The 27,220-nt window shown below is 37.3% G+C and overlaps 1 protein-coding gene and 1 pseudogene across 2 annotated transcripts in view; both read right to left on the bottom strand.

Annotated features, from left to right (window-relative positions):
* Positions 1 to 27,220, bottom strand: part of CCDC47 (coiled-coil domain containing 47) — a 40,568-nt gene that overhangs the window by 1,476 nt on the left and 11,872 nt on the right. The window contains exons 1-12 of one of the 2 annotated variants that reach the window (XM_020997336.2): positions 21,854 to 21,944; positions 15,743 to 16,008; positions 15,199 to 15,306; positions 14,543 to 14,717; positions 9,499 to 9,620; positions 9,197 to 9,262; positions 7,957 to 8,058; positions 6,660 to 6,770; positions 4,797 to 4,882; positions 3,022 to 3,080; positions 2,590 to 2,699; positions 2,227 to 2,394 (exon numbers count right to left, since the gene is read on the bottom strand). In XM_020997336.2, coding sequence (XP_020852995.1) covers positions 2,227 to 2,394; positions 2,590 to 2,699; positions 3,022 to 3,080; positions 4,797 to 4,882; positions 6,660 to 6,770; positions 7,957 to 8,058; positions 9,197 to 9,262; positions 9,499 to 9,620; positions 14,543 to 14,717; positions 15,199 to 15,306; positions 15,743 to 16,003 — 1,368 coding nt within the window. In that variant the 5' untranslated portion in view covers positions 16,004 to 16,008; positions 21,854 to 21,944. Of the gene's footprint in view, positions 1 to 2,226; positions 2,395 to 2,589; positions 2,700 to 3,021; positions 3,081 to 4,796; positions 4,883 to 6,659; positions 6,771 to 7,956; positions 8,059 to 9,196; positions 9,263 to 9,498; positions 9,621 to 14,542; positions 14,718 to 15,198; positions 15,307 to 15,742; positions 16,009 to 21,853; positions 21,945 to 27,220 lie in introns of those variants that run through there. The other variant, XM_020997335.2, reaches the window with a different exon arrangement.
* On the bottom strand, positions 20,966 to 22,024 carry LOC110215836 (actin-related protein 2/3 complex subunit 1A pseudogene; annotated as a pseudogene).

Raw genomic sequence — 27,220 nt, 5'->3', positions numbered from 1 at the left:
GAAAGTCCAATAGGCAATCTGTGATATGGGACTGGAGCTGGGAGGGGGAGGGAGGGAAAGAAGAGAAGGGGAGAGGGGGAAGAGGAAGAGAGAGAGGGTAAGCTGAGAGAAGAGGGCCCAGGACAGAGTCTTTGAATATATATATAAACAGTGAAAGAGTGTGATATTGCTAAAGATTCAGCAAAGATGACTGTGAATCAGGTAGGAGAACCAAGAAAGAATACTGTTGTGGGACCCTAGAGAAGAGGAAGTATGCAGAAGAGGGTGGTCAACAGTATCAAATAATGCAGAGAGGTTAAGAAAGAGGAGGATTAATAAAAGATTTCTAGATTTGGCAATTTTAAGAAATTATTGGTAATTTTGGAAAGAGCAATTTCAGATGAATGATAAAAAAAAAAGACAATTAACACAATGACCAGAAGGAGAAACCCTTTTAGTTATTTCATAGAAAGCAAACTTTGGAAATAGGCAGAATTGTGGCATGTGAAAGTAATGGAATGTTACTGTTATCATATGAAATGATGACTATGAAGAATTCAGAGAAACCTGGGAAGAACTGTATAAGTCAGTGTACAGTGAAATGAGCAGAACCAGGAAAATAATTTGCAAGATGACCACAATAATGTAAAGGCAAGTAACTCTGAATAAATATAAAACCCTGATGATGGCAATGACCACTCATAAGCTTTGTGTAGATCGATGAGTAATGTTCCCAACTCTTCCCAGAGTTGATGGACTAGAAATATGGAATGAGACACCTTTTCAGATGTGGCTAATGTGTTGATTTGTTTGACAATAGCACTATATATCCAAAAAAAGTATACCTTTCTCTTTTTGCTTCCCCTACTTTCCAAACATCCCTATTGCTATCAGGGTACCACTATCCTTTCAGTTGCCCAAGTTAGAATTGTCATTGTCATCCTCAGCTACTCATGCTAAAACATCCCACATATCAAATCAGTTGCCAAATCTTCTTGATTCTGTCTCCACAATCTTGTACATGTTCCTTCCTCTCCCCTCACATAGCTGCCACAGTTTAAGCCTTTGTCATCCTTTGCCTGGACTACTTCAATAAACTCCTATTTAGTCTCCTTGCCCTGAACCTCTTCTTACTCCAATCCATCCTCCACTTAGTTGACAAATAATGTTCCTACTTCATAGGTCTGACCATGTCATGCCTTCGCTCCTAAAAATCATTTAACACTAATGTCTTCCTATCAGCCTCAGGATCAAATATAAACTTCTCTGTCTGGCATGTAGAGCTCTTCACAGCCTGGTTTCTTTCTGACTTTTCAGTTTTCTCATACATTACTTCCCCTGCATGAAGCCTGCTCTCTAGCATATTGGCCTGCTTAATATTCCAGCACATAGGATGCTCCGTCTCCTATCCTTTCTGTCTTTACACTGGCTGTTCCCCATGCCTGAAATGCAGCTCCTTCTCACCTCTACTTCTTGGAATCTTTGGTTTCCTTTAAGTAATCTTTGGTTCCTTTTGTAAAGGAACCCTTTCTGATGGCCCTAGTAGTAACCAGTGCTCTCCAAAAACTACTTTGGATGAATAGAATATTGTATATATTCTGTATATACTTGTAGATATACTTGCTATCTCTCCCATTACAATGTATGCCTCTTGAGTGCAGGCATTGGTTTCACTTTTGTCTCTGTATTCCACAGTGCCTGATACATACATAGTAGGGCTTACTGAATGATTTATTACAAGGGAGGGCTTTCAATTGGGGCAGGATAAGTTAACAGGAACTTAGAGAGATACAAAAAAAAACAACAACAAAGAAAAGAGCATCAATAAAACAAAAATTGAAAATGAAAAAGTTCAGGAGAAAAGGGACACAAGTAGGGTAGTTTTATTAATATCTAATTAAATTAATATACACTTAAACAAATTGTAACAGACATGGTTTCATATATAATCTCTTTTTGTTCTTTGTATATTGGAGTTTTTAATTTTATTAATGATTTTAAAATTCATTAAACATTTCATCTTATTTTTTCTATTTTTAGTGGCTATTTCTGTTTACCTCTTAGTTCAGATATGATCACAGACCTAGTACTTTTTTTTTTCAGGAGGAACTGGAATGGAGAAAATGTCCCGAAGAGACATTTTTGTACCTCTCAAATGGTACAAAATAAAAGATGCGATTGAGAGAGGGAAGGGAAACATAAAAGTGCCCCCATTCCTTCCAAGGCATGGCCCCAGTGATTTGTCACCTCTAGTCTGCGCTGTTTCTCAGGATCTTCCTCATTCATGATCCGCTCCTTTTCAGCCCTCTTTTTCTCCTCCCGACGAGACTGTGCAGCTTCCTGCCTCTGCACATGCGTCAGCTTCAGGAAATTCTCTTCTACTCGGGCCCGGTTCTTATCAGCTTTTTGTCTGCCCTACAACAAAGAAGCATTTTAATCAATAGCCCATTGCTCAGAAGCAAAAATCCCATTTAATTTATTCAAAAAAGGGCTCTTATGCCATTTTCATCCTCAAACCCCTTGGCCCTCTATCTATCCACTGAATCAGCCATAAATGCTGGCGTAAGAAACATGCACCCATTTGAAAGAAAAGTTCTAAGTGGCACTTACTTCTCGGTTAAGCCGGAACTTTTTGGCTTTATCAATAGAGTAAATCACCATGTTCATCAGGGGCAGCAAAGCCTCCATATCCTTTGGGGAAGTGTTACCTAAGCCAGGTACTAGAAAACAAACCCATTTCCTATTAATTAATGATCCTAAGTTTCCTTTCTTTTTATATCATTAAAGGAAATGTTTTCCGCATTTTTCTTAGTTTAGATCCACCTACCCCTTTAAAAGGTAGCTAGCTATAAAATGGGACAGACAATAGAAACTAAGATACAGGAAAGAACTAACATTCTTTTCTTGATTAAAGATCATATTGGGTTAGGCAGTGTTGCTTTACCTCTCTCATCTAAAAGAAAGCACAACACTCCCCTTTGAGGAGACTACTTCACAGAGCAGCAGCTGAATGAAGACTTGAACAGATGCTACAAGTCTTACCATTAAATGTAAACAATAGTGTCCTCTTGGTGTCGGGCAGCTTTAAAGGCTGACCTTCCCTGTTACAAGAAAAAAGAAAAGGCTGGTTGGACAGAGAACAAGAGACATATTCTCTATTCATGGGAAACTTGCTCATGTATGTGTTGGTCACCACAAACAGATGGACATACATACTTGAAAACAGATGGGGCGTGATGTCAGTCACCATAGTGCTTTGTTTCAAATATCCACTTCAAAAGTCTCAACTAATTAAATAACTAGGGAGGTTTGTGAATTGATTGCTGCTTACATAATTTCTGCAATAAGGTTACAAGTGGCAGCTCCTCCCTACCCCCGACCCAACACTATCAGGAAACTTTTTTGGTATGTGTGACCAGGATACTTTTAATAAATATAAGCCATATTTTTAGTAGGGTTTTAGTCTTTTTGTTTTTCATATACTAGTATATGTGGTAATCTTCTGGCAGAAGCAGCTCAGTCCTAGATCAGGCTCAGGCTTAAGAGCAAAGCAACATAACGCAAATTGTAAGGCTACAGACCTTAATTCTGAAACTGCCAGCAACTTGCTTTAACCATCCTAAGACAATTACTTACTCTCCCTTTGCCTTTGATGCTCATTATCAAAAAGGAAAGCTAAAGAGGCCCAGATAAATACCTGCTAGGAATCATAAACCTAGAAATTAAATGATAACTTTATAGTCCTGATGCCGCTGCTAACTTGACAGGGGATCTTTGATTACAAGTCTACCAGAAAAGGTTGCCTCTTTTGCAGCCATAACATAGAGGCTAAATTAATCATAAGTTTCTCCTCAAATGGAAAGAGAAAACAGAGTATATTGATAATTATTTAACTTGACAGTAAACTGAAATTCAGAGCAATTCCTAACTGTAGCAAATACACAGTCCACATGAGAAAAACCTACTTCTGAAGAAAATGTAAGTCAGAAGTTAATATGATAATGCTTCCCCAACAGATACTTTCATGTAAAAATTTTATTCTGAGCAGAACTGTGAATTTAAAGGAAAAATCCAAGCCCCCAAGGCAACCTTGTATTTGTTCTGTTTACATCAGAACAATTTCTGTTCAAAGTCCTACAGGCTGTTGTTGCTGCCTTTAGAAAACATTTCACATCAGAAAGCATATAATTACCTGCTCTGAAGGAAGCCAGAAGAGGCTATAAATCACCGAGCATGAAGGTGTATAATAAATCAAACAGGCTAGTACTTAGCACAATGCCTGGAACATAGTAGGTGATTAATAAATGCTTATTGAATGAAAGTATACAGTTGGAAATCAAGATGTGAAAGTAGGAGCACAAAAGGACAAACAGATTAATAACTCATTTTTTTTAAAGGCAATTAGGATTAAGTGACTTGCCCAGGGTCACACAGCTAGTAAGGGTGAAGTGTTTGGTCTGAAGCCGGATTTGAACTCAGGTCCGCCTGACTTCAGGGCCAATGCTCTATCCACTGCACCAACCTACTTGCCCCAATATCTCATTTTCTGAGCAGCAGTCATTCTGCCAGAATATCATTCACCACACCACATGAATAAATGAATGACAATGAGACACAGGAAAAACCAGGGCGGGTTCATTTGTTTGCTTTACATAGGTACCCAAACAACTCTCAGCATGAACTTAAGTTCAGTAGCCTGCCACCAGTTTCCCTTACCCATTTTGCAAGGGAAACTTACAGGTGGCACCTTGTTGATTTTCAAAAAACATCAAATTAGTCAAGCAGACTTGTTTGGGAATTTCATCTCTTATACATACTCTTGCATGACTTTTGGACCGGAGAACTGGTCTGAAAAATGGACTGATTCAATCTTGTCAGCATAGTGAGTAAGAAAGTGTACCATCTGGAAAAAAAAAAGCATGCTTAGTTCTAATTTGTTTGAAACTGGGGGTTTTGCATCTCATTTTTTCCTAAACACATGATTATATCATTTAAAACTCTTATTTCTATAAATGGAAATCTCCAAAGGAAATGTTTTCAATTGAGAAGCTAAATTTTATAAACAGGATCCCTGATTAAAAGTCTATGAGAAAAGGCTGCCTGTTATAGCCATAACATAGATACTAAATCATTTCTAAATTTCTTCTCAAATGGAAGGAGAAAACAGAATAGATCGATAATTATCTAAGTAACATATGCTACGAAGTCAAAGTAAGAAGACATAGAAACTACAAATAATTTTAATGAGTCCTCTGTAATAGATCAACCTATACTTATTCTACCCAGAAGCACATAAAATTGGACAAATCATCTTCCTCAAACCTTCACCTTTATTCCTCACTTCACTATTTCAACTGATGGTACTGTTGTCTTCCTAAGCTGGAAACCTTAGTCACCTCTGGTTCTTGGGTGTGCCTCTCTCTCACCTTCATCCATCACCAAGGCCACCTGAATCTCCCTGGGGAATGTTTCTCTCACACCATGTCCACCTTTTCCAACCCCAATGTCACCATGACCTTTCATCTGAACGACTGCAATGACCTAACTAGTCTCTCTAGTCCGTCCTCCCTCTTACACTGTTACACAAGCATGTTCCCGAATGCACTGCTCTGAGCTCACTTCTCATCATCTTGACATCTTTCAGTGGTTCCTGACTTCCTGTTGAATAAAGTGAAGCTTATCTTGGCATTCAAACACCTCCACAATGACTTCAGCCTACCTTTGTAAGTCTATCTTAAGCCACTCTCCTTTCTATACTCAATGTTCCAACGCATTGATTACCTACTCATCATTCTTAATTTTCCTTCTGCCTCTCTGCCTTTGTTTATCTCAATGCCCTGAATGGATACTCCCATACCAAATGCCCAATCTTTGCCTTATGGAAACTCCTTCCTTCGTGAGCCAAACTTCAGACATTACCTCTTCCATTAAGCCTTCCCTGATTTTCCTGGTTGAAAGTCACCTCTCATTTCTCAAATACCTCAAAACATTTTGTCTGGGTCCCTCCTTTGAATTTAGCACATTCTGCCTTGCACCACAGTTATCTGGATACATATTTTTTAAACCTTAAGGTACTGGAAAGGCAAAGATAATGTCTTATTTCATCTTTGTATCCCAGTGCCTAACAAAGTATCTTACACATAATAAATGTTTAATAAATCTTTGCTAAATTGATGTGAATTGATTTCCTAGTGGTTCTAAGATATAAAGACAGAGATAACAAGGATTGTTCTTATTCTTACACAACCTGTATCTTGGTGTCTATTTCTACAGCCTTTTCTTCCCACCCTAACTAAAGAAACTAAAGAAACACAGACTAATCACCAATGTGATTCCTGATAGGAATAATAATGGTAGTACTATATTCTTTCTCCCTGAAAAAAAAAAACTCCTGGAGAATGTATTTTAAAACAACCTGAAAACAAAACAAAAATCCCCCAAAGGTCTATCCTATGCAAACTTTGCTGTTTAATTGGAGAAGAAAACAGTTTAACAAAACAAAATATTATTTAATCAATTCCCTAGAAGTAACGCCTTCTTCTGTTTTCATTTTAACATCTGTGTGTAGAAACAGTACAAATTAGTTGCAAAAGTTTAAAAATTTTATAGCTTTAATGGTATGTATCCTGTAAATGCAAAATCCTGCAGGGACATTTTTTTCTACTGCATTTAGCATTTACCTTTGTATCCATCATTCCCTCTGTGACTTCTCCCATTTCTGACAAGATGGCCAGGGAGTCTGGAAGTCCATACTTTGTTCCAGACTTGGGCTTGTCACTACAAAATTCACACTGTTGAAAATAGGAAGAGAAATGTAGGATCTTTTTTTTTTTAAATTTTATTAATTTATTTTGATTTATCAACAATCACTTCCATACTTTTGAGTTTAAAATTTTTTTCCCCCTTCCTCCCCACCACCCTCCCCAAGACGGCGCACAATCTGATATAGGCTTTACATTTACATACCCATGAAACATATTTTCACATTAGTGAAGTGGTAAGTAAAAATTAAAACCAACAGGAGGAACCATCAGAAAGATGAAACAAAACTCAACAGAAGGTAAAAATAAGTGATAGCGATTCAACTTCCATAGTTCTTTCTTTGGATGTGGACAGCATTTTCCATCCTGAGGCCTCTGGAGATGTCTTAGATCCTCGTAATGCTGAGAAGGGTTCAGTTTAACATTCTTAGTCATTGCATAACGTGGCTGTTATTGTGTACAAAGTCCTCTTGGTTCTACTCACTTCACTCAGCATCAGACCACATAAGTCTTTCCAGGTTTTTCTGAAGTCAGCCTGTTCATCATTTCTTATACCACAATAGTATTCCATTACATTCATATATCACAACTTGCTCAGCCATTCCCCAGTTGATGGGCATCCTCTCAATGTCCAATTCTTTGCCACCACAAAAAGAGCTGCTATAAATATTTTTGTACATGTGGGTCCTTTTCCCATTTGTTTGATCTCTTTGGGATATAGCCCTAGAAGTGCTATTGCTGGATCAAAGGGTATGCACATTTTTGTAGCCCTTTGGGCATAGTTCCAAATTGTTCTCCAAAATGGCTGGATCATTTCACAGCTCCACCAACACTGTATCAGTGTTCCAATTTTCCCACATCGAGAAATGTAGGATCTTAGTAACCAAGAAAAAAAATCATCAATTGCCTAATGGAACATTTCTAATATTAATTTAGAAATCTTATTACCTGCCTCAGGAGAATGGCAGAGAGTTTTATCTTTTCTTTCCCATGATACCCTTAATGGGCCTATTTTTCCTTTATTTATTAGAAAGTAAACCAACCACATTAAGTATGCATATGATAGTGAAGGTGTTTCATTCACTAACTTATTTCTAAGTGATTTTAAACATAATTTAAGTAATAGTCAATTAACAAAGAAATAGAAGATTTAACATGGGAGAAAGAAAAAGGATTTAATTTTTTTCTGTTTAAATTTAAGTCAGAATATACATACCAGGTCCTGCATCTCCTTCTGTAGTCGTACCAAGGCTCTTCGTGTGCCAACAGCAAAAACATATGTATCCATATCTTCATCATTCATTGTTACTTTTATTTGCTGAAAATAAGTGTTACACTGCGTTTACAAACAAGTAGTAAAGCCCATTTACAGGCTTAAGATTTCCTAAGTGGGTTGTTAAATATAGCATCAATATTCTACTTTTGAGGAAGAAATAAAGATAAATATGCAATGTTAGCATCTCTATTAAAAATTATGACTTGATTCTTTACATAAAGTAATCTAAAAATACGTTTGTATTAGCCTATTTCAAAGTAGGGGGGAAAAAAAGGAAAAGTATGTAATATATTGGAGTGGGGATGATGGGATAGGGAGGAGGTGATGTCCAAATGGGTGATTTTATCATTGTAGGGAATTCCTGGTGTGAAACTCCCTCCACTCATGAAGATCAGTAAACTCTCTGTGATAAGGATCAACTCATAAAGAGTTGCTAGGGGCACCGAAAGGTTAACTGATTTCCTTATGATCTGAGTCAAATGCAAGAATTGAACCCAGGTCTTCCAGCTTCTAAGACTGGCCTTTCTAAGCCATTACATCTCACTACTTTTCATGCAGAGAAGTAGATAGAGACTTTAAAATCAGGAAAAAGAGATTCAATCCAACAACTATTTCAAGATACTTAATTTGCATCATTCTTGAGGCATTTATCACATATTGTACTGAATTTTAGACATCTATGTCTAAAATTGTTATGTATGTGTTATTTTTCCTATTAAACTGTATAAGCTCTTCAATACTGAGAGGCGTAATTTTTACAATTTGGATCGAATATGGCCCCAAAATAGTGCCTTGAACATAGTAACCACCCTAAGTGAACAATAAATATTTAATGAATGAATGAATGAATGGCAGTCTGCCTATTTCAAAATGCTATATTTTTAATCAAGAGAAAATCATATAATTTGATGGTTAACAGAATCACTATAATTAAAGAGAGAGATTTACTTGATATTAAGGTCTCTAAGTACACAGACCACAACACAAAACTACATGAATTAAAAATATAATATTCCCATATACTTTGATAAATTGTTCTGAGAAACAGAAAAATAGTCCAGGAGAAATCCAGGGTTTTGGTTTTTTTTGCCCACAAATGAGTCAATTTAGGAAGGTAATGATCTATACAGACTGGGAACTCAAACTGTACACAGAAAAACTAACTGGAAGGCATACACACCACTTGATCACAGGTTGGCCTCATCATTCGAGCCAGGACATTCAGGAGATCTTGTCTCTTGAGAAACTGAAAATACAAGTATGATACATTACATTGGGAACCCTTAGAACAACTGGCACTCATCTGGTAATCCAAAATTTCATCAAACATTCTCTACAAAATTACTTCTTTCAGGTAGCAAGGAGATAATATCTTGACCACCTAGGCTACAAATGAGTAGTAAGCACTACACCTTAGGAAACAGCTATAGAAGAATGAAGGAAGACCAAGAACTTCTACGCTTCCAAAGTTTGCATACTGACCTTCAGCTGTATAAGCATGCCCTCACAGCATACTCGGCCTGAACACCACAGGTTATAGATGTGCTCATTCTCCTGGTTTAACTTCCCTGTGCTTGTAGCTTCCTTGCTGGTTCCATCATCCCCTGAGAAAAAGAAAACTTGCTTAATGCTATTCACTGAACAAAATGTTTAGGGTTTACCCTACCACTAAGGATACAGTACATTAGAATTCAGATAATTGGCTTTTCTTTTCATAATTCTAGCTTCCCTGGCTAAGTTTTACCATCTGCATACAAAAGGAAGTGGACTATACTGAAAAATACCTGTTGATTATAGTGTGCTTTATAGTTTAAAAAGCATTTTATATACATTATCTCATTGATCTTTCCAATGCCACTGTTTTTGCCACTTCAATGGAATTATTTCCTGTTCCTCTTAGGAGTTTACTGACTATTAGTAAGAACAAAACACTCAAAAGTACATATTGAAATTGAAAACTTCTACCAAAAAGCCTAAAATTTACTGAGGGAGGATTTCATTGATATGATCCATTCAGCTATCATACTGCTTCTCCAACAAAGGTCAACATCAACGAAATTGTAATATGACCATGTGGTTTTCTGAAATTTTATTTTTATTTGGATTTAATTAAACAATTCATTTTTTAAAAAGAACAAAAGGGGCTTGTATAAGAATACAAGCATGTTATGGTTTTTTCATTCTTAAAGAATACACATATGGGGACAGCTAGGTGGTGCAGTGGATAGAGCTCTGGCCTTGGAGTCAGAGGACCGGCCTCAGACAACATTCACTAGTTGTGTGACCCTGGGCAAGTCACTTAACCCCACTGCCTAACCAAAAAAAACCAAAACCAAAACCAAACAAAAAAAAAGAACTGGGGCAGCTAGATGGCGCAGTAGATAGAGCACCAGCCCTGGATTCAGGAGGACCTGAGTTCAAATTCGGCCTCAGACACATAACACTTACTAGCTGTGTGACCCTGGGCAAGTCACTTAACCCATTGCCTAACCCCCCCCCCAAAAGAACATACATACGTTATATTTAATTAAATTAAAAAAACTCTTGTGTTCCATTCTACATTTTTGTTGTCTTCTGTAAATTTGAAAAAATAATTTAAAAATATTTATTAATATAGTTTTCATATCACCTACATTTTCCAATACATCCCAATATATACCCTGTCTCAGAGTACCATCCTTTATAAAAATGGAAAAAAAGTTCAGCAAAACCAACACAGCAAGTAAGATTTTTCTTCATATACACCTTCAGTTTCTTTTGAAAAAAAAATTGATAATTTTTTGTTTTTACATCACCTTAAGTTTCTAATAAACTTCTCCTTACTTCCCCATCCAGAGAGCTATCCCCATTCCTTATAATACAGACTAAGAGGGAAAACAGTTCATCAAAACCAACCAACACACCAGTTAAGTATCACAGTATCTCCTTATTAGCTTCCCTGGTTCTACTTACCTTTGCTTTAGCTCATATAAGTCATTCCATGCTTCTTTATATTCGTTACAACCAATGTTTTTTATAGCACAATAATATTCTACTCATATACCAGAATTTGTTTATTCTTCCCTCATTAATGGGCATCGCTTTGTTTCCCAGTTCTTAATTAGCACAAATATTTTGGTGTATATGGGGCCTTTTCATCACTGACCTTCTTGGAGTACATGCCTTAGCAGAGGAATACCTAGCTCTCCACGTGTGGAAATTTTAGTCCCTTTCTTCACATAATTTCAAATTACTTTACAGAATGGTTGGACTAATTCACAGTTGTACTTACAGAATGCTCTAGTATACTCTAACAACAGCAGCAATCCCCCCCACCTTTTTTTCTAGGCAATTGGGGTTAAGTGACTTGCCCCAGGTCACACAGCTAGTAAGTGTCAAGTGTTTGGTCTGAGGCTGGATTTGAACTCAGGTACTCCTGACTGCAGGGCCGGTGCTCTATCCAGTGCGCCACCTAGCTGCCCCCTGCAGTTCCCCTTTTTGTCACTGCCAGTTTGCTGCATATAATGCGAACCCTCAGAGTCTCTTGTCATTATTGATTTGGGGCCTTTATTCACATGGCTGCTGTGTAATTATAACAACCAAACGTGGCTCCATTCCTTGTAGCTACTTCTCTTCGTTGAATAAATGCAAAACTATCGGTGTGGAACACTGCAAACACCACCAGGCCTGGTTGATATGTTGCTAGCTTTGATAAACCAGCCTTTTTTAAAAAAAAATTTAAGCAATGGCTGTCTGAGTAAGAGATGGGGAAAGGACTTCTTTGGAAATGAAAGTAATGATGTAAAAACAAGATATTAATAAAAATTTTCCCCTAAAGCTTACATACCTGGTGGATATTTTTGAAAAATGAAGTACTCTAAAAAAATCAATGTAAAGTCCTTACACTCATATTCAAATCCAGAAAGATACAGTGATTCTATTTGTGAAAAAGTTAAGAGCTATGTGTAATATATTTTCAAAGTAATATTTTTACATGGCTCTTGAAAGAAAATAATTTCATTTTTTGTCTTTGGCATTTTCAGTACCTAAAAGATTAGTGTGCATAGCACAACAGAAGGTGACTAATAAGTATCCTAATGTAAATAAATTCCCCAATTTGAAAAATGCCTGACCTACACATTAAATAGAAAAATGTATTAATCATTTGACCAGTCTGTAGAAGCAATTTTCAATTTATTTGAAAGACTTATATGCATAAGGAACCTGCTTGCTAAGGACGAATATGACATCTAATTTCACTCTAAACACCAATATCAAAAGACTTGTCTTGAGAAAGTATGTTTAAAACTGAAACACTTATATTTTGGCTACAAGAGAATAAGGGATTCTCTTGTTTATCAAAAAGTGATTAAAAACTTGCTACTATTTATAACATTTTGTTCTTTGAAACAGGGCTTTGTGCTGTAGCTATTATGAAGACAAAATTTCCATCCCAATTAGTGATTAAAAAAGAATATGAGTAGCAGCATTATCAATGGCAGCAGGTTAGGAGAAACTACCAAAACCAAGCTCAACCACCATATTAATAATTATTATTATTATGGTTATCTTATAAGTTGTAAATACAAAAAGTCTAAAGGAGCTCATTAATAAATTAGTAGCTGTGTATGTTTAAAGGTTTGTGTGCTACAAAATTTTAAAGAATTAATGGTTTTATGACCAAAATACAAATTAAGAAAACAGTTTGCACCAATTGCAGTACCACTATACAAAGTTTGGAAACCACTGTAACAGCCGAACAGTAGCTACCTTTCATCAAAAGTACCCAGGGCTGGATCTGAGAGACAGCTTCACCTTTCGTAAACTTTAATGAAGTATATAACATGAAAAATTACTATCATTATTGGCCTGAGTAAAAACAAAAATTCAATTCTTATCCTTTTGATAATTTAGCACAGAAAATATTTTTCCACTCATAAAGACTAATATGCCAAATGTTTGAGGGAGGAGATGCTGCTTGTGTTTATTTCACTTCTGGATATGTTAAAGAATATAAAAACAACCAACATTTGTTACCTACTATGTGCTGTCCTAGGCACAAGGGATACAAAAAGTAAAAATTAGACAGTTCCTGCACTTAAAGAACCTACATTACAACATGCATATACGTAAGTATATAAAGAAAAAAAACAGATTGTCTGAAAAGTCTTGGTGTAGATGTTAAGTTTAAATACACACACAAGAGTTTCCTACATTAGAATGTAAGCTCCTTCAGAGGAGGGATTTTTTCTTTTGTATCTGTCTTCCTAGTACCTAGGACAATGCCTGGCATCACATACTTACTTAATAAAGCTTGTTGACTGATTGAAATTTAGAAAAGGGGTAGTGGTGGGTGTGTGTGTGCGTGCGTGTGTGTGTGTGCCGGCAAGTTAGGTGGCATCGTGGATAGAGTGCCAGCCCTGGAGTCAGGAGGACACTTGATCCTTACTACCTGTGTGACCCTGAGCAAGTCACTTAATCCCACTGCCTAGCCAAAAAAACAGAAAACAAACAAACAACAAAACAAAACAAAAAGCCAAAGGAAAAAAACCACAATAAGAAAAGGGGTAAGGTTTTAGGGAAAGAAAATGAATTCTATTTTGGATATGTTGAGTGGGAGGTGTCTTCTTGGCTTCCAGTTCGAAACATCCAATGAGCAGGTGGTGATATGTAACTGGAGCTCAGCAAAGAGCAATGGACTGGATGGATATATCAATCTGGGATTCATCTGTATAGAGATAATTAAACCCATGAGCATAGAGAGAAAAAAGGGACAAATCAGAGTCACTGAGGACACTCAAAATTAAAGAGCGTGATCTGGATGAAACTCCAGCAAACAAGACTGGGGGTTGGAGAGGTAGGAGGATAAAAGTCACAAAAACCCAGAGAGCAAAGAAGGAGGAAGCCCAAGGTGCCTAAAGCTGCAAAGAGGTCAAGAAAGATGAGCAGTGAAAACAGGCCCTCCAATTTGGCAACTAAAAGATCATTTGTAACTTGGAAAAAGCAGCTTCAGTTGCTCAGCGACACTGGAAGTGAGACTGCAAGTGACTGAAAACTGAATGAGAGGTGAAGGAATAGAATATAGACAGCTTTTTAAGGAGATCTATGGGGGAGGATATATATATGATGATAGCATGATGGAACAGTTCAGGTCTAATGAGAGTTTTTTAAGGATGGAGGAAACTTCGATGTGTTTGTGGGCAGTAAAGGGGAACCACTAGATAGGGAGAGATTGACGAGTATAAATCTGAGTACCTAAAGGACAGATGAGATATGTATGTTTATAATGAAATAAAAATAAAGAGAAACAGTTCTTTTCCACAAAAAGTTCACAATTTTGAAGACAGGCCAAGTCTCAGCCTATAATATTGTCTCATTATTCTCTACTCTACAAATGTAGTGAGCCTTAAGCAGTACTATAGCATCTTCCCTTTAGCAGATGTTGAGTGCTTTACCAAAGTAGCTGCCTATATTGTTTAGGGGCAGGAAACCATTCTCAGAAGGTCATTTTCAGGTCAGTAGCTCAATCTGAACAGGCCTAACTCACCAACGAGGGTAAAGTTGCTTTCCAGAAGCTCTCTGTGGGTATTAAACCAGGCCTGAGCCAGACGATTGTTTTTATTCTTTCCAATAATATAATTCATGATGTAGGCAAGCAGGCCTGTTACCATCAAAATCTCCATATAATAACTTTCCCAGCTATTTTGAAGGTGTGCAGGGACCTAGCAAAAACAGAGTTATTATAGTTAATAATAAAGAATGTGGCTTCTTATGGCATAAAAGAAAACTCCAGAAGATATAAATCATAACTAAGTAATAATGGCTGTTTTACTGAAACAATTAAATTATTTTTAGTGAAGCTCATAAAATGTTAAGAAAATACAATCATTCTGATGTTCTATATTACTCCTGCTTGAAAAACCTCAAGAAAACACAATATAATGACAAGAAAGAGTTGGAAAATGTATTTGACACACTAGACTAGAAGCCATTTTTTGTCTACATCTTATGCATCTCTCCCTTCTGCTGTGTCTTGGTAATCGGGTGCAGACATGGAGTACAACGGAAAAGGAATTTCTCCAGTACTTTTGACTATTATCTCAACACCCAGTTAAGTGTGTGTAAGTAACTATAACTTGAAGCCAACAGTAACAAAATGTCACACTGTGGGTCTGTCTGGCATTCAGTGCCTTGTATGCTTACATCAACAATTGTTATAGGGTCTTTGCTTTTGCTGGAAGACATATCTGGTTTCTCTTCAAAGCCTTCAAACTCTTCATCATCATATGGTTCATTTTCAGTATCCCCCTCCTAAGAAAAGGAAAAACATTATTTCAGATGATATTTCTAGAGAAAAAATAGATATATAAAACAGCAAGCAGAGAACAAAAATACGAAATGTTTTCTTTAAAGGTATAGTAGTAACCTCCCATGCTTTTTGTTAAGAATTTAAGTTGATCAGATCTTCTCCCCTAAACAAATCAACTTTCTTTTCCTATGGTTTTTAACGGGAGTGTAGGGAGGAGGAAATTTTCATTTCATTACAAGATGGACTTTTAAGATGAAATATTGCCACAGTAATAAATTATACTTTATGAGGGAGAAGGGCTCCATCTACTGATCAAAAAAAGAAAGCTCTAGGCAATAAAGGTCTCTTGGAAAAGGGTCTTATTTATATGCTTAGTAAATTATTACTTATTTCGACATTATTGATCTGATTGCTGTAGATCTTAGAACAGAAGCTCACCTGGGGATCTGTATCTTCAAAATCCTCTGGGTTGTCATCTGGCCCTTCCAGCTCCACAGTGGCTTCTTCTTCATCTTCCTCTGTGGTGATAACTCGCTGAGGGGGCTCTGTGACAACATCTTCCATTACATCCTCAAACTCAGCAAAGTCATTATCATCATATTCTACCATGTCGTCTCCATCCTCAAAATCATCAAACTTGGCTTCCAAGAAATCCCCCAGCATCAAAAGACATACACAGAGTAAGCAGATAATTCTCATTGTGACTGTGAAACAAATGAAAAAACAAAAACCCAACATACTATAAATTTACTTGCTTCCAGAACTGACTTTATAAATATTTCAGTTTTTTAAAAAGGCCATAAGATTTCACCAATATTTCCTACAAAGCAATTTGATTAAATGTGGTATAGCAGAAAGAGGACTAAACCAAAAAGTAAATAACCGAGGGCCTTATCTTGGCTCTTATATAAAACTAGCTTCATAACCTTGAAAAAGTCATTTCACTTCTAGGAGCCTTGGCTTTCTAATATGCAAAATGTGAGGACAGAACTCTAATTGGAAGATCCATTTTCCTATGCCATTCTACTAACAAGTACTTAGTGAATGCCTAGTTTATTGCCAGCACTAAATTAGGGACTGTGAATAAACCCCTTTGTTCAGTACATAAGGGCTTTTACAAGCTATTCCTATCTTATCTTTCTCTGCACATCACTCACACACAGACCTTCTATGCTACAGGAATAAATCAAAGGATATTTTCATTTTTAAGTTTTCAAAGACACCAAACATAAGAGGAATGTTAATGGACAAAAGAAGGCAGACCTATTCAAAATGTATTATAACAACAGACATAAAAAATGACTTGTAGCCAGTGACAAATTAAATTTCATGAAAACAAAAAAAAGGAGGTAAAGAGAATACATCTATTTAAGACAAACCTTAAATAGCAGTTTACCTACATTATATTATCAGCTAAATACTCCTGTGACCAATTCACAGTGCTTAAGTGAGGTAATCCTAAGTTAGATTTTTGAGTCTGATTTATTATTGAACACTTAATTTATGCACATAATTTGTTATCTATGCCATCAAACAGAAAGCATTAATATTTTGTTCTGAAATTTCACCTATGTGAAACAAATCAAACTTTAAAACATGATCCAAATTAACAGAACAGAATGTATATTAACAATTTAACTGGACAAAAGATAGAAAAGGCAACTAGAGAAACAGGGCTGACCTTGCAGTCAAGAAGACAAATTCAAAGATGGCGGAGTAAAAGCAGCAACTTGCTTGAGCTCTCCCCCAAACCCCTCCAAATACCTATAAAAATGGCTCTAAACAAATTCTAAGGTAGCTTAACCCACAAAAAGACAGAGTGAAACAAATTTCCAGCCCAAGACAACCTGGATGATTGATCAGAAAGGTCTATCACAACAGGCTGAGAGAGGAGCACAGCGTGGCGTGCAGGCCGCAACAAATCTGGAGCAGGCCTCAGAGGACTGAATTGCTGGCAGCTGTGGTGGTCTCCAGACTCCTCAATCCACGAATGCCAAAGACAACTTAGAAGGTCAGTGGAAAAAGTCTGTTTCTGTGGTGCTGAGAGAGGAAGGCGGGGTCTCAGCTCCATTCCCCAAGAGTATGGCCCTGGGGTGGGCAGCTGCTTCCCGAGCTTCAGGCCCACAGACTGAGGGGGAATCGAGTGGCTGATCAGAAGGGAATTGCAGGGATCTCTCTGCTGGTGCTGAGGCAGGAATCTCTTGCTTTGCCCATGCTTGGATCTTGGTCACAGTTCTGGACGGGGGTCCTGGGGTGAGGAAGAGTGCTGCCACGGTGGAGCTTGTAGTGGCTGTGAACAGGAAATCTTCCTCACAGTTCCAGGGCAGAAAGGAGTGCTTGTGGTCACTAACAGACCAGGAAAGGAGTAAACACTTCACAAGAACTGAAAATTTATGAGTCCCTACAAGTATCTCTGAAAACAGCTATATAAACCCCCGAAGCTTGGGACAGTATATTCTCCACATTGGAAGCAGACTCTTACCTTAACAAAAAGTTTAAAACTCAAGTAACTGGCCAGGATCATGAGCAAGCAGTGCAAAAAGAGTCAGACTATATTATCTTACTTTGGTGACAAAGAAGATCAAAACATATAACCAGAAGACAACAAAGTCAAAGCTCCTACATACAAAGCTTCCAAGAAAAATATGAATCAGAGCTCAAAAGAGATTTTGAGAAGCAAGTAAGAGAAGTAGAGGAAAAACGGAAGAGAAATGAGAGTGATGCAAGAAAATCATGAAAAACAACTCAACAGCTTGCTAAAGGAGACCCAAAAAAATACCGAAGAAAATAACACCTTAAAAAATAGCCTAACCCAAATGGCAAAAGAGGTCCAAAAAGCCAATGAGGAGAAGAACGCCCTAAAAAGAAAAATTGGCCAAATGGAAAAGGAAGTCCAAAAGATTACTGAAGAAAATACTTCCTTAAAAATTAGAATAGAGCAATTGGAGGCTAGTGACTTTATGAGAAATCAAGATGCTGTAAAACAAATCCAAAAGAATGAAAAAATAGAAACAATGTGAAATATCTCATTGGAAAAACAACTGACCTGGAAAATAGATCCAGGAGAGAGAATTTAAAAATTATTGGACTATCTGAAAGCCATGATCAAAAAAAGAGCCTAGACATCATCTTTCAAGAAATTATCAAGGAAAACTGCCCTGATATTTAGAACCAGAGGGCAAAATAGAAATTGAAAGAATCCACAATCTCCTCCTGAAAGAGATCCCCAAAGGAAAACTCCTAGGAATATTGTAGCCAAATTCCAGAGTTCCCAGGTCAAAGAAAATATTACAAGCTGCCAGAAAGAAACAATTCAAGTACTGTGGAAACACAATCAGGATAACACAAGATTTAGCAGCTTCTACATTAAAGACGCAGGGCATGGAATATAATATTCTGGAGGGCAAAGGAGATAGGATTACAAGCAAGAATCACCTACCCAGCAAAACTGAGTATAATCCTTCAGGGGAAAAAATGGTCATTCAGTGAAATAGAGGACTTTCAAGCATTCTTGATGAAAAGACCAGAGCTGAATAGAAAATTTGACTTTCAAATACAAGACTCAAGTGGAACATGAAGAGGTAAACAGGAAAGAGAAATCATAAGAGACTTATTAAGGTTGAACTGTTTACATTCCTGCATGGAAAGATGATATTTATAACTCATGAGACCTTTGTCAGTATTAGGGTAGTTGGAGGAAAAAAATTATATGTATATATAGGTAGATAGATAGATAGATAGATAGATAGATAGATAGATAGAGGGCACAGGGTGAGTTGAAGATTAAGGGGTCATATCTGGAGAATAAAATTAAGGGATGAGAGAGGATTATATGTGGAGAAGAAGAAAGGGAGAGGTAGAATGGAGTAAATTATCTCACAAAAAAAAAACAAGAAAAGAAATGCTCTTACAGTGGAGGGGAAATGGGGAAGGTGAGAGGGAATGAGTGAATCTTATTCTCATAGGATTTGGCTTAAGGAGGGAATAACATACACATTCAATTGGGTATGGAAATCTGTCTTACCCTACAGGAAAATAGGGGGGAAGGGGACAAGAGAGCAGGGGGATGATAGATAGGAGGGCAAATTGGGAAAGGGGGGTAATCAGAAGCAAATACTTCTGAAGAGGGACAGGGTCAAAAGAAAGAATAGAATAAATGGGAGGGCAGGATAGGATTAAGGGAAATAGTTTTTCACATGTCTACTATGGAAGTGTTTTGCATAACTGCACATGTATAACCTATACTGAGTTGCTTGCCTTTTCAATGAGGGTGGGTGGGGAAGGAGGAAGGGAGAAGATTTGAAACCTAAAGTTTTAAAAACATATGTTTAAAAAAAAGTTTTCACATGCTACTGGGAAATAAGAAATACAGGAAATGGGGTACAGAAGTCTATCCTGCCCTACAGGAAAATAGAAGGGGAAGGGGATAAGAGAAGGGGGAAGATAGAAGAGAGGCAGACTAGGGGAAGGGAATTCAGAATGCATGCCATCTTGGGGTGGGGGAGGGGTGAGATGGGGTGAAAATTTGGAACTCAAAATCTTGTGGAAGTAAATATTGAAAACTGAAAATAAATAAATTTATTAAAAAAAAAAGACAAATTCAAGTCTTGCCTTTGACATATACCAGCCTTGCGACCCTGAAGTGCCCTCTCTAATACTAAGTTCCAGTTGAGTTACTGATCTGAATTGATGAGAATTTTTTATATTGATGAAATCACAGATCAGAATCCTCTCCTCCCAAAAAATTTCAATAGGGTTTGAAAATTTCTATTGGCTGATAAATTCTTCTCTCTCCTGGACCAAATAAAACTCAGTTTTACTTATTTAAAATCTGAACAAATCTTAAAATGGTTTTCTAATGTTAAAATAGATTCACTTTCAAAATTTAGTAATTGTAAGCAATTTACAACAAGACATCTGCAATGGTTACTTCAACTTCTATATTTGGTTTAAAGCTGATAGAAGTGATCTAATCTGTTCAATAATCTCAGGAGGAATCTGTGAACCTTAGCCACAAAATGTTTTTCTAGTTGTGCTCCAAAGTGTCTTAGTGGGTATAGGCATAGGCCTTTCTTTCAAGTTCTTTTCTTTGGCTTCTTTAATTGAGTCAGTATAAGATTCAGCACTGAGGCTAGTGAGAGTGATTCTCATCTTCTGAATGGTCAAGTCAGTACCGTGGTGGCTCTGAATGCAGCTAGGATTGGCTGATGGACTCCTTGAAGAGAATGAACAGCTTTGAGTCAGGAGGAACAGCAGCAGGCACTGTCATCTGCACCTTGCTGATGGAGAGATGGTACCTTCCCTACAGAGCTACATTTAGTTTTCAAAAGACTGTACAGAATACAGGCAGCATCAGAAGCTATTTAGTTGCTGCCTTATGTCAATGGTCTCCAGTGTGAAAGACAATCCACTGAGCTGAGGAAATAAATATTATAACTTCTCTTTCTAATTTTATTTTTAAAAAATTTTCCTAGCAGACAACTTACATACCCCCCCCCCTTAATTTAGTGTGACAGCTTCCCACAATAAACTACTTAAAGAGCAGCTCTGGTACAGAATGGAATGAAATAGCCAATCAAAAAGATATCACTTCAAAAAGATATCACTGCTGATTTTTTTAAACCAATACATTCACCAATTATTAAAAAAAAAAACCACCTGCAAGGGACATTCTCTTAGTTTTGACTTGTGGTAGGGTCTTTCCCGTCTTCATGCAAATGCTGGAGCTGCATTCTGTCAAGTGTCTGTCATGCTAGAGAACAGAAATATAGCTTCACATGATTCGTAGCCCCTGGATCAAAGACTCTAAAGTCTTGAAATCCCAAACTGTCATTGCTCCATCAATGCCAGTGGTGCAATATTTGCAGCAGTCTTGCTTTTCCACTTCATAAATAGACACTTGGGTGACACTGTTTTGGTATAGCGTGTCCAGAGCAGTGTTGCAATCCTCAGTGGTGGCTCTCTTGTCCACGTTATGGAAGCATTCCATGGCAGAGATGTTGCGCTGGATGCTCTGTTTTGGAATGTTTAACTTGGAGACAAAGGTCAATAAGCCACGATCATCATAATTAAACAGCATTGGGCAGCAGTCACGGCCAGCAGCCACCGTGCTATTCTCAGAGACAAACAGCACACACAGGAGTGGGAGGAACTCTGTTTTCAGCTGTGAAACCATCATGTTTCTGGAGGCATCAGCAACTGATACGGTACTATCATGGCTGACCGAAGTGAGGCGGTTCCCACTGGCAGAGAAACTAACCCCATGGACTCAACCACCACTTCCGGTACCATCAAACTCTGACATCAGTTGACCAAAAGGCATCTTGGTACCCCATGGAGTACTGGCTGGCTTTTCATCAACTTCTTTAAGGTAGGCAGAAAAAAATCTACATTTGAAGTCACAAGATCCAGAAGCCAGCAAAACACTGTTGGGTGCTAGTCCAAATTAAGGACAGTAGAATGAATTGGCTTTCTTATGTGTTTGCTCACCCACCAGTCATTTTCAGACTAAAAGTAGTACATGGAAATCAGTCGAGTTCTGCTACTTACAGCAAATTTATTCTCCAAGGGAGACCATTTCACAAAGGTGGCTGCACAATCAATCCTCAGGACCACCAGCCTTGGTTTCCAGATGCCATCTTTCTGAATCCAGACATAGGCATTATGGTTTGCACCACAAGTCACAATTCGATCGCTCTTGGGAGCCCGGTCTTTGGGTATTTAAAGAGGTTGACAGAATAAAGGTACCACAGGGGTAGCACTCCCTGGCTGTTGCTGATGGTCCTAGAGAAGCTAGATTTAACAACATAAGGAGAACAAAGTAAACTGTACAGTACATCCAGCAACTGGAGAAAGATATGAATATATCCTTGTCAGTCTTCAAGGACCATGTGACAAAGGCAGATGGGTAACTCATGGCCTTACATTTACTACATGAGTAAATGGAGCAATACTGATGTGTACCAGGACTTAATAACCTCAGAGAGCAAGTATTCTCTTTAATTCAGAGGTATAACTAAAAAAAAAAAGTTTAATTATAAGGGGGAAAAATGGGAGTGGCAATAAGGATGAGAACTAAGAATCTGCCCCAGTAATAAGAGAGCTGAAACTTACTCTTACTATGATACCACTGGAGTGACTTCCTCCAGGGGAGGCTTTCTCTAACCAAAGGAGTTAGTGCAAGACCAGTTTAGACAATGATGAGGACAACGGTCTGTGAGGGTGTAGTTCAATAGAGCCAATTCACATGGCTCCTTTCGGCTTCAGAGTTCCACTGGCTTGGGGATCTCAAAGAACAAAAATCTTACTAAGTGTTTTACAGAAAAATCAGCCAGGTCCTGGACGGGAACTGTTCTTTGTCCATTTTTAAATGGCTAAGATAGGAAGTAGTGCATTCTTAGCCTGAAAAATATGAGTTCTTTTTGCAGTCAGTTCCTTAATGGGGTAAAGGGACTGGCTCTATACCTCCCCCTCTATCAGCCAATACAAGTCTTTCCAGTTTCTCTGAAACTGTTCCCTTTGTTGTTCACTGTACCATATTATTGCATTATATTCAATATACCATAATTTATTCATCCATTCCCCAATTAATGGGTATCCCTTTTATTTTCTAGTTCTTTATTGCCACAAAAAGTGTTGCTATAAATACTTTTGAAAACATAGGGCCTTTTACACTTTCTTTGATCTCTCTGGGGTATAGGCCTAATAGTGGAGTAAAATGATTTTTAAATTATCTCTCCTTGCTTTGTATTCCTGGTTACCTATGGACATCATAAATCTTACATTTTTTAAAAAAATCTTTTGACTTTGATCTTATATTTCTTGCTGCTCATGGAGTAATTTATTTCTATCTGGTCTATTCTAGTTTTTAGGGAGTCTATTTCTTGGGCAAGGTTTACCACTTTCTCCTCTAAGCCAGGGCTTCTTAAACTTTTTCTATTCATGACCCTTTCAGCCCTTCTTAAGTTTACTTATTCTTTGTCTAATTCTTTCCTCAAAAGCTTTTATTTCATTTTTAGCTCCCAATTTTTTCTATGCATTCATGCAATCCAGCTAAGTGGTACAGCAGATAAAGTACTGGATCTGGAGTCAGAAATACCTGAGTTCAAATCTAGCTTAGACACTTATAAGCTGTGTGACCCTGGGTAACTCATTTTTTGTTTGCAAAACGGGGATAATGATATCTACTGCCCAGGATTGTCATAAAAATAAAATGTGATAATATTTGTAAAGCGTTTTGTAAATCTTGAAGTCCTATATAAATGGTAGTTATTGTTAGTATATTGTTACTTTGAATCTCTGCTTGCAGTTGTTACAGTTACTTGCTCCTTTTGGGGGAGCATTCTAGCTTTGCAATAATTTTTGATACAAATGGGTTTTTTGATTTGCTCATCTTTCCAGTTTTAGTCTCTGAAATGGGGCTTTGGGTCAGGGCCAAATTTTGCCTCCTAATGTACATTTTGGCCCTATTTGCTCTCATCCTGGGTCTTTTGGGTTCCTGTACTGATCTCCACCTCCAGGGATTAGGCACCCCCCTCAATGTTAGAGGTTCAAGGTAGTGGATGTTCAGGGATTTTCTAGCACCTCCAGACTGAGGATTAGGGACCTTAAATCCCCTGGGCCTCTACAAGCACTCTGGTTATTATACTTAGTTGCTGCCTGCTACTGCTCCCTGTGGCTTCCAAGGTCCCTACTCCAGGGCTTTCCGACAATGATGGGGCTTTCTTGAGTGCCTTTTTTTGCTACCTCTAGAGACAGAGCCTTTATCTAAGGCACTGAAAAAAATGCATGTCACAAGGGCAAGGACAGATTCTTAAGGCATTCCACTAAAGACTTCCCACAAGTTGACACCAACAGACTCCAAGGATCTGGTTAGAAGGATTACAAATCCTTCTAACTACTGTCAGTCCAAGTGAACTCTTATCAACAAGAATATCATGGGAAAAGTTGTCTTGTTAGATTCATGGTGTAATGTCTAGGTTTGGAGATATCCTGTAGACATTTAGTGATGTGGAATCTAGAGCTCAAACTCACAGAATAACAGGATCATAGATTTAGAACTGGAAAGGACCTTAGAGGTCATCTAATCCAACCCATTATTTTACAAATGCAGAAACTGGTCCAGAAACAATAGTGGTTTACCCAAGGCTGCACAGGTAAATAGCAGCAGAACTGGAGTTTGAACCTAGGTAACTCCAGTGCTAGAAGGGAGGTCAGGACAGATTCAGGAGTCACTTTCACAGAGGTAGTAACTGAAGCAAAGGGTATTGAATGAGATTTCTAAGGGAGAAGGTATAGAGAAAATAGAAGTGGATCCAGAAGAGTCCCTTAAGGAATTTGTGCATTAAGTTAGATGCCCTCTCATTGATGACTATTTGTTAAGGACACGTAGAAGACATTTTTGAACTACATGGTTTCTAAGACCCATTCCAACTCTAAGTTTCCTTGATTCTATGTCTAAAAAGATAATAAATTCATTATTGTTCTCCTTAAACTTACTCTTCCTTATTTCATTATTTCAAGTATTCACTATTTCTATCTGAGGTAAAACCATTCACTTGCTCCTTCCTGTTCTGAGCCTCGTGGTTATCTTTGGATATGAGAGATGAGGGAAAGAGAAAGAATCAATGAGTCTTATAGATGCTACCTCAGCAACAAGTTTCATATCTGTCACCGTTGTTCTCCCTTAGTAAGGCTCTTATTACTACTCACCTAAAAAAAAACCAGGGCTTCTTAAACTTTCTCCACTCATGACCCGTATCAGTAAAACCAGTACCCCATATAGGGTCGCAACCCACAGTTTCAGAAGCACTGACCCAGACTATTATAACTGCTTCTTTTTAGGTCTTTTTACCTCCATTTTCTTTCTCTTTCAAACCATCCTCTATTTCTGTTCCCTTCCCTCCCCTGGCAAATATTTTTGGCCAATAACTAGACAAGTCACTCTTCAATTCAAGTTTTCAGTGGCTTCCTAGCACCCAAAGTTTTAATTTCTGCCTGGCATTCAAGTCTGGCTCCCACAATTGTGGTACTACAATGCCTTTCCAAACTTGATCAGTATCACTCTCTTTCATGAACTCTATGCTCTGGCCAAAATGGACCACTCTTTGCTCCTCAAATTTGTACTATACTCTCACGTTGTTTCATATGTCTGGAATCTCCTTCCTTCCCATCATTTACTGAATTCCTACCTTTCTTAAAGATGAACTTAAATGACACTGTTTGACAAACTCAAGGTAAATTATGGCTAGTCAGATTTGACTAGCAGCATATTAAACGAATACCAGTAGACAAGAAACTAGCAAACTACCTGGAAGTTTATCTGTGGCACTAAGCTAGATTTTAAGTTTCTCCAGTGCAAATATTGTATCTTCAACTTCTTTTTTATCACATAGTAGTCATCCAATTGCTGCTTTACAAAGTGATTACTAAAAGTGAATGTTATATCCTTCATGTAAGAAAATAACAGTTTATTCATAATTAGTAGGATAGTTAATTTTTCCCCATCTTCTTGTCTTATGACCAACTAACTATTCACATCTATAAGACAGCAGCTGGGTTAAGGACACCATGGAATACTTCATCCTTTACATTAATTAACTAGTCTGTCTAAATTTAAGTCTATGATCTTAATAACAAAAACATTTACATAATGCTTTAAGGTTTGCAAAGTGTTTTACATCCAATATCTCCTAATATTGAATTCACTCTGCATTCCTTTATAAATCTGAGCTGATGAAAGTATATGATCTTTTTAACATAATAAAATTTTATTTTAAAATGTTAAAACCATCGTTAGCTTGTGGGCTATAAAAAAAGAAGACAGCAGGTCAGATCTGGCAAGGCAACTGGAGTCATACAGCTAGTGAGTATCATGTGTCTAAGGCCGGATTTGAACTTCGATCATGATGCAATAAAAATTAAATGTAATAAAGGGCCATGGAAAGATAAGATTAAAAATAAGTAGGTCAAACAATAGATCACAGAAACAAGCAAACAAACAAACAACAAACAAGAAATGTTACCTTTAGCAATAAGAGAAGAAAAAGAAATTAAAGGAATTAGAATAGGCAACAAAGAAACAAAACTGTCACTCTTTGCAGATGATATTATGGTATGCTTAGGGAATTCTAAGAATCAACTAAAAAACTACTTGAAATTATTAACAACTTTAGTAAAGTTGAAGGATATAAAATAAACTCACATAAATCATCAGCATTTCTATATGCTACCAACAAAGCTCAGCAGCAAGAGATGAAGAGAAATTCCATTTAAAATAATTGTAGACAATATAAAATATCTCAGAGTCTACTTGCCAAGATAAACCCAGGAACTTTATCAACACATTTACAAAACACTTTTTCACACAAATAAAGTCAGATGTAAACAATTGGAAAAATATCCGTTGCTCATGGGTAGGCTGAGCTAATATAATAAAAATGACAATTCTATCTAAATTAATTTACTTATTCAGTGCCAGACCAATCAAACTACTAAAAAATTATTTTATAGAGCTAGAAAAAAATAACAAAATTCATGTAGAAGAACAAAAGGTCAATAATGTCAAGGGAATTAATGGAAAAAAATTGCAAAGGAAAGTGGCCTGGCCATACCAGATCTAAAACCATATTACAAAGCAGAAATCATTAAAACTATTTGGTACTGGGTAGGAAACAAAGTGGTGGATCACTGAATAGATTAGGTACACAAGACACAATAGTAAATTACTATAGTAATCTACTGTTAACATACCCAAATATTCCAGCTTCTGGGATATGAACTCAGTATTTGACAAAAACTGCTGGGAAAACTGGAAAACAGTACGGCAGAAACTAGGCATAGACCAACATCTCACATCATATACTAAGACAAAGTCAAAATGGGTACATGATTTAGATACAAAGGGTGAATACCAGA

Source organism: Phascolarctos cinereus, unplaced genomic scaffold, assembly GCF_003287225.1.
Source record: "Phascolarctos cinereus isolate Bilbo 61053 unplaced genomic scaffold, phaCin_HiC Scaffold_5;HRSCAF=322, whole genome shotgun sequence".
Taxonomy (NCBI): domain Eukaryota; kingdom Metazoa; phylum Chordata; class Mammalia; order Diprotodontia; family Phascolarctidae; genus Phascolarctos; species Phascolarctos cinereus.
Note: the sequence above shows the minus strand (reverse complement) of the source record. Positions and strands in the feature narration are given on the sequence as shown.